This window comes from Amblyomma mixtum, chromosome 2 (genome assembly GCF_055824585.1).
Source record: "Amblyomma mixtum isolate Tamu chromosome 2, ASM5582458v1, whole genome shotgun sequence".
Classification (NCBI taxonomy): Eukaryota; Metazoa; Arthropoda; class Arachnida; order Ixodida; family Ixodidae; genus Amblyomma; species Amblyomma mixtum.
This window is the reverse complement of record NC_143013.1, coordinates 296,390,223-296,407,434: the sequence shown is the minus strand read 5'-3', so window position 1 is coordinate 296,407,434 and position 17,212 is coordinate 296,390,223. Positions and strand designations below refer to the sequence as shown.

The window sequence follows — 17,212 nt, the reverse complement described above, 5'->3', positions numbered from 1 at the left end:
AAACGTAAGTCTCAAAACTGTCCCTGTAGTTTTTCCCACAGGGCATTTCAAGCAATAACTTTCTACCTGATCTCCCACTAGATATGAACAACGTTTGAGTAAAAGTTTGACACTCATAAACATCAAATCATACAAGATTTATTCAATTCAGGCTTTGAAGCAATAAGACTAGGACTACTCGAAAACTTTCAATCTTTTCAAACTACTTCAAAGTTTGGCACTGCTGAAAAACCTTTGTTCGAAAGTAGCTAACTACAGTTGACTCTCGAATGCATAAGCAATGTATTTGATCTTGAATACACAGCTTGAATACATTCGCAATTCGAACTTGAGGGGGAACAAGAATTGATTCAAATAAACTTTGTCCTTGTTTAGTTTATACAGTAATTTATACTGCATCTATATTTGACACCATGCATCTCTTGAATTTAAAAGCATGGAAGCTTGGTGCACATGTGCAAGAGCATGTTTAGTGCTGTGTACACCATGGTTTTGTATTCTTCCGCTTTGTAACCTGGTCACTGGAGCACAAGGTTATGATGAACACATGCGTAAAGAATGTTGCCATAAAATCATTATATAAAGGTCCAACTAAATTGAACTATATGTAATATCGAATGAAGTATGCATCCAGCTGCTCAGTAGAAGCAGGTTCTGTTATATCAATGGGCCTGAATTAAACCCAAACGCTTTCTACCAGTTGCTGCTTTAGTCAAAAGAGTCAGTGCACAACCAGTCACTAAACATGCACCAGGCAGAACTCATGTCAAAACCTTAATCTTGCCTCGAGTTCCCCCATGTGAATGTAAAATTTGAATGACTGTAGATTCTCGCTCATAAAAATTGCTCATATTTTATTCCAACATTATAGTGCACAAAAAACATGGTCAGATCAATGTGGTGCATCTACTTCTTGTAGCCTATTACGATTATATAGGTTAGGATACAAACTAATCCCTGATTAAGGCCTGTCTAGTGCAGCTTGTTGAAGTCAGCACGTTCATTTTTCTTTACGTCGTATTGGCGAACTCAAAATATTCACTTCAATAAGGAAGTAACTGCTTCGCTAATAGAACTATGAGACAAGAATGATTACTTAATTGACTTTAAAAATCGCTGTCCGTGCACGTCTGTTGAGAACAGGCACATGTTCACAGGCCTCTCATTTTCATTTTCTTCCGCTTTGTCTTTTCCCCTTCCCTCTTCCACTGTCTAGAGTAATAGGCCAGAGACTTTTACCCACCCTTCTGCACATTAAAGACGTTTTTTAATGTACGTGATGAAAGCCTTTCTATGATCCTTACACCCATCGTTTTTATTTACGCAACTGTCACTGTTGTTACTTGCGCTGCTACAACTACAAGCTGCGGCTGTGAATTGCACATGCTCAATACTATCACTGCTCAAAAACATAGTAAAACTGCACCAATACTTCCATAAACATTCTGAAATAATATAAGCGTTGATGCAAGTTTCTGGTCTCGAAATCCGCTTCTTACCTCAAGGATGTTATTGCCTAAAACGTCGTCGATAAGGCTTGATTTGACGCTATTGCCTTTCAGCGTAGTTTTCCCAATAAAAGAAACAATGCAGACTTTTTCTTTCAGGGCTGTGGTCAAATCCGGCCTGAAGAAAACGAAGGCATCGATGATCTTAAGTGCGCATTATCAACTTGCAACGCCGATGCACTGCGTGAACCATAAAGTCGCAGCCAAATACTAGCATACATCACCACAAGAAGTAATGAAAACATTGCGTTGAGTTGGGCGATGATCACTTACAGAATATCCTCAATATTTGATACAGAAAAGCGGTGTCCGTACGGCGGTGGCTTCGAACCCTTTGAGGACGGCGCCATCTTTAAATTCTCCTGTGGCTTGTAGTGGATTACATCGCCTTAAAGTGGCCACCTAAGTAGCCAGCTCAGAGCTAGAAGAAGCCGAGCAGATCCAAGACAAGCCAAGAGACGAGTGACTGCTCTCATTCTTCGCGCGCGCGCCTGTTTTGCCTCTTGCAGTGATGGTGGTGGTGGTTCCGGCTTTCCTGTGTTCATACAAACTCGTCGAAAGCAATCTGCCATGTATAAAGTACAAGTAACGTCAGTAGTGTTTTGCAATTTTTTTGTTTTTAGAGTCCCATATACCATCATGCTGGGAGTCAACCCAGCGTAAACATGCACTTGGAATTTTTAAGCTTTTCTTGAATCCCTTTCGTTGATAAACCACTGCGATTTCATTGGAGCTAGCCGTTACCGTCAGTCCCAAAACTTCACAAGTTCTTCCCTCAGAGAACCTCTCGTGGGTGTCTTTTGTGCATCAAGGATGGATCCATCAGGGGTGGATCCACCAACCTGTCGACAAAGTGCCCGCCTTCCCGAAACAGTTGCCGACAAAGTGCCTTTCGGCGACCTGTGCAAGCTGTGCGAAAAAATATGTGGCAAGCAGGACAGGAGTGAGAAGCGCAACTTGCTGGAGAAGTTCATCACTTACTGGCGCGAGTTTCACGGCAAACTTCACGCCGCGAATGGAGTTCAAGCTGCAACCGACGACACGTTCTTCCCCGCGATGCGACTTTTGCTGCCACATCTCGACAGAGACCGACCTGCCTATGGAATCAAGGAAACTACTCTGGCCAAGCTCTACATCGAAGTGCTCGCTCTAGGCAAAGACAGTCCCGACGCTCAAAAGCTGTTGCTTTACAGAGCGCCAAAGGTGGCCAAAGCAGAGGCTGGCGACTTCGCAAACGTCGCCTACTTGGTACTTCGAAATCGCTGCCCGACCAAAGGGTCACTTACGATCGCCGCCGTCAATGGGTATCTGGACGAGATTTCCAATGCCCACGCGCAAGGCGGAATGGAAGGCAAGCAGCGAATTAAGGATACATTGTGCACGCTGCTACGCCATACTTCGGCTTCAGAACAGAAGTGGCTTGTGCGAATGATTCTCAAGGATATGAAGATGCATATGAGTGAACAGACCATTCTTTCCTGCTATCACCCGGATGCGCATGACGTGTTTGACGTTACCAGTAGCCTTTCGAAGGTGTGTCGAGAGCTGAAAGACCCAAAAGTCCGGCAGCACGAAATTCAGGTTTCGTTATTTAGTGCCGTGCGGCCGATGCTGGCTGAGCGAGCGGAGCCGCGCACCGTGGAGCGTCGCTTGAATCGCGAGCCTTTCTTCTCCGAAACTAAATTCGATGGTGAACGCCTGCAAGTTCACAAGGATGGCAGTGAGTTCAGGTGTGTTTACTTCACGGTTCATCAAATCGAGATATGTGACTGGGTTCAACTGTTAGGTCCACACCAACTGAATTCCTCTCTTCTTTCTCGGGTGGTGTAACAATGAAGCGAAAGCAAGTAGTGGCATATGAATTGTCATAGTTTTTCAGCACCGTGATCTTCAGTTTCCTGCAGGAATCGTAGTTATGTTGACAGTACTTGTTTTATAAAGGTTTCTGTGGTAATTATCTGCAACATATGAAATGCCTGGCACAGCTGTGCAGGAAAGGGTCTTGCTTGGCTAGTTCGTCTAGTTGGTTAGACACCTTAGAAAACCGTCAGCACAAAAAGACAGTACGAAGAAGACAGCAGTCTGATGGAATACTTCATCCATCTCACATCTTTGGGTCCACAGTACAAGTATAGAACGGAGATTGAAAGCCTCAAAGGTGCTGAGTCTTTCTTTGATCACTAATAATTCCACTGATATAAATCGCGCTTGAAAAATTTAATCGCAGGAAGTTGCACATTTGGTGCCCCCTCGTATTGAACAAATTTTTTAACTGTAATAAATGATTGTCGTGCACCTGTGAGCTCTGAAGATACCTTTTCCAGACATACCGTTTTGCTTAATCCTATAAGTAACTTTATCACTGTCTTTAAAGATTTCACATCACTGTTTGTACTTGGTAAGCCTTATATATTGCTTTTTTCATTGCAGATACTTCACACGGCGTAGCCATGACTACAGCTCTGGTTTTGGAACTACTGCTGATGAAGGCTCGTTGACACAGTACATAGCTGGCTCTTTTCAAAGCGATGTTCAGAGCTGCATTTTAGATGGAGAAGTGATTGGGTTTGATCCAAGACATGAGCATTTTGTGTCAAAAGGTTCTCATGTAGATGTGAAAAGCCTGACTGAAAACTCATCACTGCAACCATGTTTTGTTGCCTTTGATATTCTTCTCCTGAATGGTCAAGTCACTACAAATATGCCTCTTCGTAAACGTGTAGAGCTTCTTGAAAAGGCTGTGGTAGAAGTTCCCGGTAGAATACAGATCTCTAGAAGGCAGAAGGGTTCTACTCGAGAGGACGCAGTTCGCTTTCTGAACCAGGCGATTGAGAACCAAGAGGAAGGTATTGTCCTCAAGAAAGTAACGTCCATCTACAAGCCCAATGCGAGAAAAGCAGGCTGGCTAAAACTGAAGCCAGAGTATGTCGACAACTTAGTTTCAGATCTCGACATGCTCATTCTTGGAGGATACTTTGGAGAAGGGCGCCGGAGTGGCATTGTATCTCACTTCCTTTTAGGCGTTGCTAGTGGGGATTGTGATGACGATGGGGTGCCTCAGTCATTTTGGTCAGTGGCAAAGGTGGGCTCAGGGTACAGCTTGCAAGAACTGGATGAGCTGTTGGCTCAGCTAGCTTCAAAGTGGAAAGTGTTTGACCCCAAAAGACCTCCGGAGAAAGTAGTGTTAGCCCAGGGCCTGAAAGAGAAACCAGACTTGTACCTTGAACCATGTGACTCTGTGGTGCTCCAGATCAAGGCTTCAGAACTTGTTCGCAGCAGTCAGTTCAGGACAGGAATAACACTGCGGTTTCCTCGTGTGGCTCTTATTCGTCATGACAAACCGTGGCATGATGTGCTGTCCTATGCGGAGCTTTGTGAATTGGAGAAGGCTGCTGGTGGAAAGCTTGCCACTGCTATGGTTAGCCTTGATGAGGAAGACGGAGGATCGCCTGCAAAAAAGAGACGCATTGGAGCCTCTGCCAAGGGGTCTATAGGGGCACATTTTCAGCCGGCTGATTTATCTGGTGTTGTAAAAAAGGGTGATATACTGAAAGGAAAAGAATTGTGCATTCTAATGAGCTCTAAAGAAAAAAAGCAACAGCTGGAAGTCAAGGTAGCAGAAGTTGGAGGCAGTGTTGTTCAAAACCCAAGCAAAGAAACTTTTTGTGTTGTCGCAGAAAAGGTCAACTTCAGAGTGCGCGGTATCATGGACACAAGAAAATGGGATGTTGTTAAGGCAGACAGATTTCTTGCACAACTTGACAGCAGTGAGCTTAGGCCATGGCAACCAGCAGACTTGTGGTGCCCAAGTGCTGAAACTGAGGAGCGGTTAAAGAACTTGTATGATGAGTATGGTGACAGTTACACCACGCCAGTCACGCCATACTCCCTGAAAGACCTCTTCGCAGCCATTCCAAAGGAGAAGTGGAGTTGTGTCGCTAACTTACCAGAGTTTATTTTCAAGTTCGAACAGGAGAACTTCATTTCTCGTCCGATGTGGGGTCTCTTTAGAAACTGTACATTTAGGTTGTCTGACGATAGTGAACTAAACAAACTAATCATTAAACTTCACGGTGGCAAAGTCCAAGATGGCACCAGAGGTGATGAGGCTGATATTTCAGGAGATGACCTGAATGAAGCATTGGAAGTAGGTAGCGAATGGATCGACAAATGTATCCACACAGGAAAATTGCCCCTTCACTGAGAGAGAGAGAGAGAAAGGAATTTTAATGAGGGAAATGTGGAGAGGTCGGCCGGTGGTAACATGGCCCTGGCCTGCTACTCTGAGAATAGAACATTCTGTACACAAGTGGCCCTCCATTTATGTTGGAAGCTTTATTTGAACTGTGCAATGAGTTTGTCCAGCATATACAAAACACTTATCGAAGTAATAGCGTGCACAAAGGCTTGCTGTACGTGTAAACAAGTTTATTTCTGCTAGCGATGCTAATGAGAGCACGACAGCAGAGCGCATGACAGCATAGCGCGTGTAAGTGCGACTGGACATGCTATAAATAAGTACACTCGCCGTCAAAAGTAAATGGAAGGCGACTTTGTCAAAAAAATTTAATTTCTTTAAATCTAAAGCATAATGGTCCGTGCTTGTTGGTGCACAGTGCAGTTCGCAAAATCACAATTAGGCTGCACATATGTATTCAAGGATGCATGAATTGGGGGGCCAATGATTAAATTTTTTCGTGGATATTGCCTTCCATTTACTTTTGACTGCACCTGTATACATTTAGAGGGGGGTGAGACTTTGAAAAAGGTTTTCAAAAATTGTCTCTTGACTAGTCATAAAATCAGTGGTTATGAAACTTGCTAGCAATCTTCTAAACGGAGGCAGCTTGCATTACAGCTCAAAAGAAGATCAAAATTTTGGCGTATTTATTTGTTTTTTATTTTTCCTAATAAGTACCTTTTTCTTAATATCTCCTAGATGCAGAGTCTTGAAATTTTGTACAAAGGTAGAAACAGTTACACCACACAGCTGGGACTAAAACATCGCAAAATGAACAAGGAATATATTTATTATGTTTTTTCTTTGTCGGTACAGTAAAATTGCCACCATTTAATGTTTTTTTTTTGTCATAAAAATGCAAATCGACTTAAGTTATTCTAGTCCCAGTCAAGTAAAAGGCATTGATAGAAATCTGTGGAAAATATTGAGGGCTTAAGCCGTATAGTCTCTGAGAAAAAGGTACATAAACATCGAAAAATGCTGTTGCTTATAAAATGCAAATGAAGCCTCCAAAACTCGCTTTTCCACTCGTCGTGAAACTGAAGAAGGATCGAAAAGGCATTTTTGAAGTGGCAGATACCCAAGAGCAGTATATTTTCTGAAATCTAAAGAAAGCATATGCTCCATCAGAAGGTTGCGAAACCTAAAAACCAATTTTTTTGACAAAACAAGTCTCACCCCGTCATAAAGCCATTTTCCGTAGCTCGTCTCCAGCCATGATCTTTTGGCAACATATGCAAGCACCACCATGTACCATTCACTATATGCAGTCCCTGTAGGCATCACAACTTTGGAATGCTTGTATATATATGAAAGTATAAGGCCGCCGCGGTGGCTCAGCGGTTATGGTGCTCGGCTGCTGACCCAAAAGACGCGGGTTCGATCCCGGCCACAGCGGCTAGAATTTCTTTGGAGGAGAAATTCTAGAGGCCCGTGTACTGTGCGATGTCAGTGCACGTTAAAGAACCCCAGGTGGTCGAAATTTCCGGAGCCCTCCACTACGGCGTCTCTCATAGCCTTAGTCGCTTTGGGACGTTAAACCCCATAAACCAACCAACCATATATGAAAGTATGTATTTGTCACAAAGTTGAGTTGCTGTCATTTTCTTTATTATATTTCTTGTGTCTGAAGACTCAAGGAGTATTCATGGTGCTTGCTGGAAGTTATCTTTGTGTTGTCTACCGACTAGTCTGTGAAGAATATATTTCGCAAGCTTTAGGGCAGTTTTTACACCTGCATCTTGCTCTTTAGAAGGATTTTATGAGTGTTTAGCACTATAATGAATTATGCAATGATGAATGAAATGATTTGCCTTTTATTGTTCAGCTATTGCAGTTTTGCTGCCATGAAATAAAAAAAATTTATTGTTCTGGGAGTGGAAATATTTGGTCCCTTTTCTGTTTGTATAGATTTAGTGGGAACAGCCCTGCACCGTCATTCTTCAAGTTGCGCTTTTAGAGCTAAGGGCTCACTGTGGATCAGTGCATTTCTTGGATATTTGCCTATATGCGTGCACTATAAAATAATGAGCTAGGTTTGCCTATTGCCACACTTTCACAAACTAGCAGCAGTTGTGCAAACACTTGATTCAAATACACTTGTTAGTGCACAGAGTAGGTGTGTTGGAAAGTTTGCTGGATGCTTTGCCCTACCTCATTCTGTCTGTAGCACACTGCTCAGAAGCAGCCTCTGTCGTTCTCTAATATATAAATTCTTTGCTGTTGCCTTTCTCTTGTGAAGCTCACGTGATTGCCAGCAACTGCATTATTTACAGAGCCATTAAGGATGCATCTGACCTAACCTTCCAGCTAGCTTTTATCATGTTCAGTACATGCTACAACTAGTTAATGTAACTTGACCGAAATCAATGCAAATCCATGTATTTTACCCACTGCGTTAATCATTTCTTCTCATCCTGTAAGGCTGCCACTATCTCTCTAGAACAGGTACTGTCACTTGTATACAGCCACCACCAAAAGTTTATGGAACACAATGTCAAAGAAATATTTCATGCTCGTTTCATTCAGGGCATGTTGCATAAGATCTTATGGTGCAGTGTGTATTTGCGTTCTCAGGGTTGGGCTGCATGTATGTACACTGGTCAGTTGAAAGACCAACCTTGCAGTGGTGGTCTGCAGGAAATATGTAGAGCGGAGTTAGAGGTCCAGCCTGTGTTTGTGTATATTGCAAATGAAAGCACTATACATTTTATGAAAAAGTATCATTAGGCAAGGCTGTTCAAACAAAGCAGTTGTATTTTTGTGCATGAAGGTATCTAGCTAAATTGAATTGTGTGCTATGTCGGCACCAACGTCCTGCTGCTTAAAAAAGAACAAATAAGGGTTTGATGAAAAAGCAATATCAAACACAGTTACATGAAGAAAAGCTTGACTCCGCAGAATATACCATTGGGTGTTAGTACTGCATACATAACAACAAGCCTGCGAGCGTAAAATTTACTATTGTTAAGCATCTGCAACTTATTACACCTCACAACAACGTTGTCAGTACCTGGATAATGAAGTGATGTAATTATAATTAAATGAAGCCTATGAAGTGTGCAATCATCTACGAACAGTGTTATAGGTCCGCCGCGGTGGCCTAGTGGTTATGGTGCTCGGCTGCTGACCCGAAAGACGCGGGTTCGATCCCGGCCGCGGCGGTCGAATTTCTATGGAGGCGAAATTCAAGAAGCCCGTGTACTGTGCAATGTCAGCGCACGTTAAAGAACCCCAGGTGGTCGAAATTCCCGGAGCCCTTCACTACAGCGTCTCTCATAGCCTGAGTCGCTTTGGGACGTTAAACCCACATAAACCATAATAATTCAGTTAATGAATTCTGGAAGCCATCTATTGTTGTTAATGGTAAGAATATATAAGGTCAAGGACAGAAATGTAAGTTACCTCTGAAGTAACGCTGCTCTGAAGCATGTGAAAGGAATCGTCTTATTTTTCATTCAGTGGAAACCTGTAGCATTCAAGGAGGTTATTGTGGGGATGCTACATTTTATGAAGTACACTGACAGTTTTACAATGCACTGCTTCACCTACTGTGATTTTCTCCAGGAGCTGTTCTCACAAAAATTAGTAGGTAAAAAATGCATGTCCTGGCAGTACTGCAGACAACTGCAGAGCTCGTTTTCTCCATTCTATTTCGATAATACCCGAATTTACAAGTTTCTGAATAAATATAGAACGAATTATCGAATACACCTTTTAGATGTCAAAATAAGCAATTTCTGAAACTATTCTCATCGCCATTTAATAATTCATCTGGAGCTAAGTATTTCATTGCGGACACTCAAGACTGCTAAACGTTGCCTAAACAGTTTAGAGCAGTAATTATTTAATGCGTACTGAATCAAAAGCGAATTCCCGCCATTCCCGTTTTCAACGATGGCTTTGGCGCGATCTCCGGTCGGCCTTGCGGCTTGTGGCTTTTCTGCTTCAAGGGCCGGCGTTATTGCGACCGGGTGAGAATAACGGAAATCCAAGCCAAAGCGTTATTGCTACCCGGTGGAAATAACGAAAAGCCGGCCCAAAGCGTTATTTTCACCCATGGATTGCCTTGGCTTCGTTTATTGTTGGCGGACGAGATTTGGGCCGCCGTTTTTGCATCGTTTGCTTGTTTGATCGGCCCCTGTCAACGCCTGATCGTATGATGTCGGGGTCGCGCTTCGATTTTAGGTGGTGTGGTAAAGTTCCCTATGGTCATGCAGGCGTTTGGCATCATTCTCACCGTGTATATGTGACCTCGGCTTTTGCGTGACGCGTTGTGATCTCTTGAGTCGTTGTGAAAGGACTCGTGTGTGCTTGCGTTGTTTGGGTGCTCGCGCTTGTGCAGTGCCTTCGAAGACGCTCCAGCTTTCTCCGGAAAATCTTGTTATAATTCGACATGAATACGCTTTCATTTCGCGTAATTTATGAGTTTTGCGAGTAGGCATATGTGCGCTCATTCGTTTCGGCATTCAACCTGATTTGCGCAGAGGATATATGCAAGTTAATAATGAGAATTCATTACAACGTGGGGAAGTTGGACCTGGACGTGGTGCTTCACGTCATCTACCACTTCGCTTCGATGCGCGGCCGTGTCGTGCGCAGTGGCCCTCCAGAGTGAGGCCACGCGCGTGTTCGTACTAAGAGTTGACGACCCTGTACATTCCAAACGAATGGCAGGAGTTTTCAAAACGCACTTGGTGAATATTGCCAACGTGCTAACTAGTATATTGCGCGGGGATTTTGCAAATGTTAAAGATGCTCTGCCTCGTTCGAAGTTCCCTGGAATCGTTTGCCTTGCAACGATTAACTCGGTCTACATCGGGGGAGACAACTAGAAACATACCCAGGCGGCTGAAAGAGCATCGCAGTGATGTCGGCAGGAATCGAACAGCTGCTGTGGCAGAACATGCACAACCAGGGCGTGAAATTGCTTGAGAGAGTTTGGAAATCTTTGCCACTGAAAGAAATTTGTAAGTGTGGCTGCACCTGGAATCCTTTATAACATAGATGATTCCGAAGACAGTCATCAGAACGAAGGGAAACCTTCACCAGGCTTATGCAAAGTCATTGCCCTGATTAGTTAAGGAGCTGCTTTGTCATGACCGGTCCTTCATTTTGAACGAGCAACCTGTTAGGGTTCTGAAATGTCAATCAACGTGTTCGACATGGTCAGTGACCAATGTTTCATTCTACTATTAAGGCAAGATGAAAACTTCACGACGTGTGCCCTATGCACCGAAGCTAACTGCAGTTGCGCCCTAAGCCCACAGTATATTCCACAATTAACATCAAAAAGGTGGCCAGCAGGTTCAGAATCCTTAATTGTTTTGTAACACTTCTCTCAAGCTGCCTTGCCTGAATCCACGCACATTTTGTGTTAGAAAGCATGGGTGACAGAAAAGACATTACAAACAATTGGTGTACTGCATTGGTGTTCTGTGGGAATACTTAATTCCGTCAGTAGGTCATGCTAGATGGCGTGGCAATGGTGTATACTCCCCCCCCCCCCCCCCCCCCCCTTTAAGATGCATTCATTTACCTATGAGATTGAACGTCTTTTTGAGATTAGCGTACCAGTTATAATAGCATAGACATGATGGCACGTGAACAACTTTCATAACTGGCTTGTCTTTTGAATTTCTTATTTAATTGCACTATTGCTTTGCATTGAAGCCATACTAATAATGATTCATTTCTTCCTGTGTACAGTGCTTCAGCCAGGAAATAAATTGATTGGTTGCAGCTCATTTCCCATGTTTTCATTCCTTGTTTGTACGTCAACCAGTGTACATTCAATGGACGTCCGAGGTATGTCCTTTACTGGATATACGGATATCCGTGGGAGATCCGCCGACGTCCAACGGCTCTCGCACGGACCTCCGACGGAGGTACAAATATAATTATTTAGACTGCCGACAGATATCCATCTCGGATATCCGCCGGCGGATCTTTTGAGGATATTTGCAGGTAATGCATTCTTCACCATTATGAGGCAAGCCAGAACTACAATCACCAATCAGTGCACCTCCCAGGGCCACTGGGCTTATTAAAAGCCCGCAGAGTGTCTGAAATCGGACATACACCTTGCTGTATGTAATCTGCATGAATCTGTAAAGCAATCGACCAAAATGGGATGATTTTATTATGACATAAATGCCGTCTTCAGTCTTCATGAGGAATTCATCAAGCCGGCCATACACAGCAGCAGGAAGGATACTGTAGAGACCATGACGAATTTGTAGACAAGCCGGGGACGTCTTCTGCAGAAAACAGTAACCATTAAGTTCAGAATATGTCATTAAAGCAAGCTAATTTGACAGACATCATTCAGTTGTATGCAGTAACTCCACCGTGCCAAGTAAATTAGTCACCTGCAGCTCCGAAAGCATGTTTACATCTTGAACAACTAGTAAGTTGTAAGCAACAGAGGTGAGAATATTTCTTGCAATACAAAATATTTTGCTGTTCCAAAAAAACTGCAAAAACAAATGCCCCACTGCAAAGCTTTGTACCAGTTCATGAAAAATGCGTGTACATTGCAAGCTTGAAGGAATTGGTGAGCGCTATAAAAACACTGAAAAGGGATGAACACACAGGACAACTGTTTAATCTCAGAAGAAACATGACTAAATAAACACATTTGACTTCATATCATACACAGAAGAGGGAGGAACACACGCGCTGACAAGAATGAAGGAAAAACAGGTAAAAACTATGCGAGCTTACAACAGCCGAAGATTACTATTCTTGAGGTAGGTTAATTCTGTTCCCCCTAACATCACTGAAGGGGAGCTGACGCATTGCTTATCTGGAGCAACGTGCATTGCAAAATTTTCGATAATTTCTCGTTCCCGTCAGTTTCTAGCCCTACCTATTACCTTGGTGTTTTTTAGCAAGGGTATGCATTTACAGTGTGCGAAATGAGGTGCCAGATTCCCGGATTTCACAAGTTGTTCGCATGACCTTTTGTGTTCCCGGAGCCTCTTAAGGCATCTTCCTGTTTGCCCTAAGTAAGTTAGTTGGCAGCTGAACGGAATGCTGTAAATGACGTTTTCGTCAGACTTTACGTAGGTGTTTTCGTGTTTGATGTTGCACCCAGGTTTCTTTTTGTGGTCTTCATTCTCGTTGACCTTTTTACACATTCCAATGAGCTTATTGGGAGCTGAAAAAACCACCTGGACTCCGTACTTGTTAGCTGTCCTCCTTATTCTGTGGGAGATATTGTGAACATACGGCATCACAGCAGGGTGTCCCTCGTAGCTCGTTTTCTTAGTTTTGTGGGACCCAGTAACTTCTCTTAGTAAGCTTTCAGCAGTACAGCAATGTAACTGCTACGGGTAACCGCTCTCCTTCAATCGGGAGACCTGTTGGTCTACGCTGTGAATTATCAGTCATTCCAGAATTGTAAAGCGAGCTGTAGCTACATCTTGCCTGAAACCAGCTATAAAAAAATCTTGCCCCCACTCGATAATTCACAGCGTAGACCAACAGGCCTCCCAATTGAAGGAGAGCGGTTATCCGGAGCAGTTACTTTGCTGTACTGCTGAAAGCTTACTAAGAGAAGTTACTGGGTCCCACAAAACTAAGAAAATGAGCTACGAGGGACGCTCTGCCGTGATGCCGTATGTTCACAATATCTCCCACAGAATAAGGAGGGCAGCTAACAAGTACGGAGTCCAGGTGGTTTTTTCAGCTCCCAATAAGCTCATTGGAATGTGTAAAAAGGTCAACGAGAATGAAGACCACAAAAAGAAACCAGGGTGCAACATCAAACACGAAAACACCTATGTAAAGTGTGACGAAAACGTCATTTACAGCATTCCGCTCAGCTGCCAACAAACTTACGCAGGGCAAACGGGAAGATGCCTTAACAAGAGGCTCCGGGAACACGAAAAATCAAGTGAACAACTTGTGAAATCCGGGAATCTGGCACCTCATTTCGCACACTGTAAATGCATACCCTTGCTTAAAAACACCAAGGTAATAGGTAGGGCTAGAAACAGACGGGAACGAGAAATTATCAAAGCTTTTGCAATGCACATTGCTCCAAACCAAACCAGATAAGCAATGCGTCAGCTCCCCTTCAGTGATGTTAGGGGGAACAGAATTAACCTCCCTCAAGAACAGTAATCTTCGGCTGTTGTAAGCGCGCATAGTTTTTACCTGTTTTTCCTTCATTCTTGTCGTCAAATGTGTGTATATAGTCATGTTTCTTCTGAGATTAAACAGTAGTTAGAAAGCGCTTCGTCCTGTGCGTTTGTCCCTTTTCAGTGTTTCTATAGCGCTCACCAATTCCTTCAAGTATGTATTTCCAACTCGCCCCAGTAGTAGCTCTTTTGTCTTTTACATTGCAAGACACCACAGCTACTCCCACAGGCAGTCACTTCCACACTGATGGTCAAAAAAATTCAAGTGTAAGAGTGGGGATCCTTACCACATCGTTGCAAGCTAGCTAATGACTTAGGTTGGGCACAAGGTACACTCATAGAGAAAAGTTTGCTGGATGTCGATTTTCCGAAAATATTTATTTTTGCATTGCCTCGCCAGGCAGTCAGCTGAAATTTGTTCAATAAGATCGAGTATCCATGTCTCCTCCTGATTCTAGGCTTTTGATTAAATTGCTCTGGCTAACAGCACAGAGAAAATGTTTCACAAAGAACTCTCATCGCACAAATTTTTATCCATTATTGTACAAGTACACTGCAGTATAGCTAGATACCCTCCGCTGCACAGATCAAACAGAAGGAAAGTATCCATTATGTGACAGGGTCAAACTTGCACTGTAGTTCAAACTTACCTGAAGGTTGCTGCTGTAAGCTGCAGGTACTATATAGCTGCTAGCTTAGGTCAGTCACATCTACACTGTATGGACAAGAAAATAAAGTACGAGAGAGCACCTTATACTGCACGTTGTCAACGATGCAGCAAAACACAATCTCTGTCGAAACTACAATGCCCACAGGGTTCACTGATGAATCACGCATCAGGGCACTGACAGCATATTTGATGATCCACAGCTGCACAGGAGTAAGGAAGAGAGGTCTGGTCACAATCCAGGAACATGTGGCTCTAGGGGTGTCATATATGGTCCTGCTATCTGGCTCAGCATTGAGCCCTGTGGGCATAACATGTTTGGCAAAGTTATACCAAAGCACTGCAAGAGCTCATTGCACTCAGTGATTGGGAAGTAAGTGAAAAATGTGACTGAAGCTCGCAAATTTAACAACAGTTAAGCTGTCCTAAACAATGCTACTGCACAGTGCAAAGTACTGTGTAGTGAGTGGATGGTTGGAGACTTCCATTTGGCAAGCCTAATAAAAAAATGGATAAGCTGTGGAAGTATGCACAACTTTTATATGACATTTTCAACCTACCTGTGCTTTCCACGGCTTGGCATAATTAATGTAGGCACCAATACACTCGGTAGCCGGGTCACATCCACACTGCAAAGGCAACAGAAAAGTAAGAAAAACTAAGTCGCGAAGCACTGAAAAACTAACACCGTCCTGGCACTATGCTTTTCGTGCATTCTGTTTTATCGTAATTATGAACCTACGCGCAATTGCCTTAAGATTCACACCATGCAACTACACACCGTCTCAACTTTTTTTCACAAACACGAGAAACGCGTTTGCGGCAGCTAATGCATAGTGCTTGCAATTTCCACTCCGTGGCAAACAAGTAGCGCAACAGAGTACAACTGCGTTAATGCGGTTTAGTCATCCCACAGCAACACCCTGAAAGTAATTTTCAAGCACAGTTACTTACCTCGCAAGTGTTAACACCATGGCCGCTTCTTTCATCCAAAGCAACAAAGCATGTCTCGGCAAGGGGTCAGGAGACACCGGAGCTTTTTCACGAGAGCTTCAGAATCAAACGAACGTCTTTTCGAGCGCGTAGATGACACAACACATTTGTATCACAGCCAAGCAACCACAGAGCGAACAAACCGCACATTGCAGCAAAAGTAAAGGTCGAAAGGAGCACCACGCGACGAAAACCAACGAGACCATCGCGCCACAAATATTGGCTTGGCTGATAGATTGGATTGGGTTGACTTTTAGGCTTACCGCTCTGCCGCGGCCCCTGGTAGGAGTTTATTAGGGTTTCTTTTCAAGGAAGGCAGCATGCATGGCTACATGCCTCGGTTACCTCGAAGGAGTGCTGCAGGATAAAAGGGCGTTAATTATGAGCACTGGCGCCAGAAAGCCAAGCGATTCGTTTAATTCTGGTTCTTTAACATCAACACCATAGTTGAGTGATCTTAATCAATCTGAATATTAAACTAGTTGGTGGTAGAAATGTGATTGTGTGAATTTTGGCATTGGCAAAATAGAATTTGTTTCAAAATGTTCGTCTGAGGGAAAACAAATTATATATGCCATGTAAGCTCACATCCCAAGAGGGATGTTTACGGATACTCCTCGGACATCCGCCGGCGGATGTCCGCCAGCCATCCAAAAACGAACGTCCCTCGTACATACACAGAATCTCCGATGCGTATATCCGAATATGGACATACGTAGGCATGCCCTATGGACATCCCAGCCTGGCACTGGAGATTCGGACCTTACTCGGACCTACCACGGATATCCGTGGTTGACTGAGGTGTGCTTAAACTACTCAAACTGATATGCTTTCTTCAATTCTAAGCCAACTTTCTCAATAATAACTCACCTTGTAAGCAATGCATATAAGCAGAAGTAATTCACACGGCACATTTCACTTGGCCGTAAGTGTCGCAAGGACTCAGAACCTTTTTTTTTTCATTGTAATAAATCTTGGTACTGTGTAGATATTTGCCCAACAAACACAAAACCTCCTCAGAAACTCCAAAAAAGGATGGAATGTCCCAGTCCCAGTACAACGTTTATCAAACGTTTCCAGACCATAGAGGCATGACATAGAAACACAAGCAAAAAGGCAGTGCTCCCACTAAAGGTCTAGAAACGTTTTTTCTGGAGTGTTAAGCAGCAACAAAAGCGAGTTAATGCATTTTCGTCCCAGAAATGTAACTGGGCATAACGTTTTGGGACCAATGATTTTCAACAAGAAATAAAAATCGACTGCTCGCGCTCTCTTTTCTCTCTCCTTCGCGCCACAAGCTGAGGGGAAAGAAGGTTTTGCTCTTGCACTCGTCGTTTTCAGAGATGAAACGGCAGTTTCATTAGAACAGCCGAAGGAAGCGGTTAACCCCGCATCTCTCTCGGTGCATGCGTTTCTCGCACGTGGGCCGTCGGCTCCATGCTGCAGGCAGGCGGCGGCGGTCTGCATTTTCATCGCGCCGCCGGCAGCGGCGGTCAACATCTTTCCCGTCTTCTAGCGTTTTCCCAGCTTGCGCCCAACTTCAAAATTGTGTGGTGGTCCCTCCAGGCGTCTCCGACTATCGGCACTCCTCGCTGCGCCGCTGTCTAGCAGAAGTGCGGTAATGGCCTCCCGTCGCTCGCCCGGCTTCCTCGCTGGA

The 17,212-nt window shown here is 43.8% G+C and overlaps 2 protein-coding genes and 1 long non-coding RNA gene across 4 annotated transcripts in view; 1 reads left to right on the top strand and 2 right to left on the bottom strand.

The window, feature by feature from the left end:
* The window catches only part of LOC149364594 (nonsense-mediated mRNA decay factor SMG8), a 30,997-nt gene extending 29,132 nt beyond the window's left edge, over positions 1-1,865 (bottom strand). The window contains exons 1-2 of one of the 2 annotated variants that reach the window (XM_089574544.1): positions 1,782-1,865; positions 1,500-1,626 (exon numbers count right to left, since the gene is read on the bottom strand). In XM_089574544.1, the coding sequence (XP_089430670.1) occupies positions 1,500-1,626; positions 1,782-1,858 (204 nt within the window). In that variant the 5' untranslated portion in view covers positions 1,859-1,865. The remainder of the gene's footprint in view (positions 1-1,499; positions 1,627-1,781) is intronic. The other variant, XM_089574545.1, reaches the window with a different exon arrangement.
* Positions 1,866-1,969: 104 nt separating this feature from the next.
* Positions 1,970-7,625, top strand: DNAlig4 (DNA ligase 4). Its single transcript, XM_089574542.1, has 2 exons — positions 1,970-3,238; positions 3,939-7,625. The coding sequence occupies exons 1-2, from the start codon at positions 2,322-2,324 to the stop codon at positions 5,710-5,712; spliced, it is 2,691 nt and encodes an 896-aa protein (XP_089430668.1). The 5' UTR covers positions 1,970-2,321; the 3' UTR covers positions 5,713-7,625.
* A 4,267-nt stretch (positions 7,626-11,892) lies between these two features.
* Positions 11,893-15,848, bottom strand: LOC149364592 (uncharacterized). Its single transcript, XR_016288625.1, has 4 exons — positions 15,517-15,848; positions 15,123-15,191; positions 14,546-14,610; positions 11,893-12,008 (listed from the first exon to the last, which is right to left on the bottom strand). It is a non-coding gene; the product is annotated as an uncharacterized LOC149364592 (long non-coding RNA).
* Positions 15,849-17,212: the final 1,364 nt, after the last annotated feature.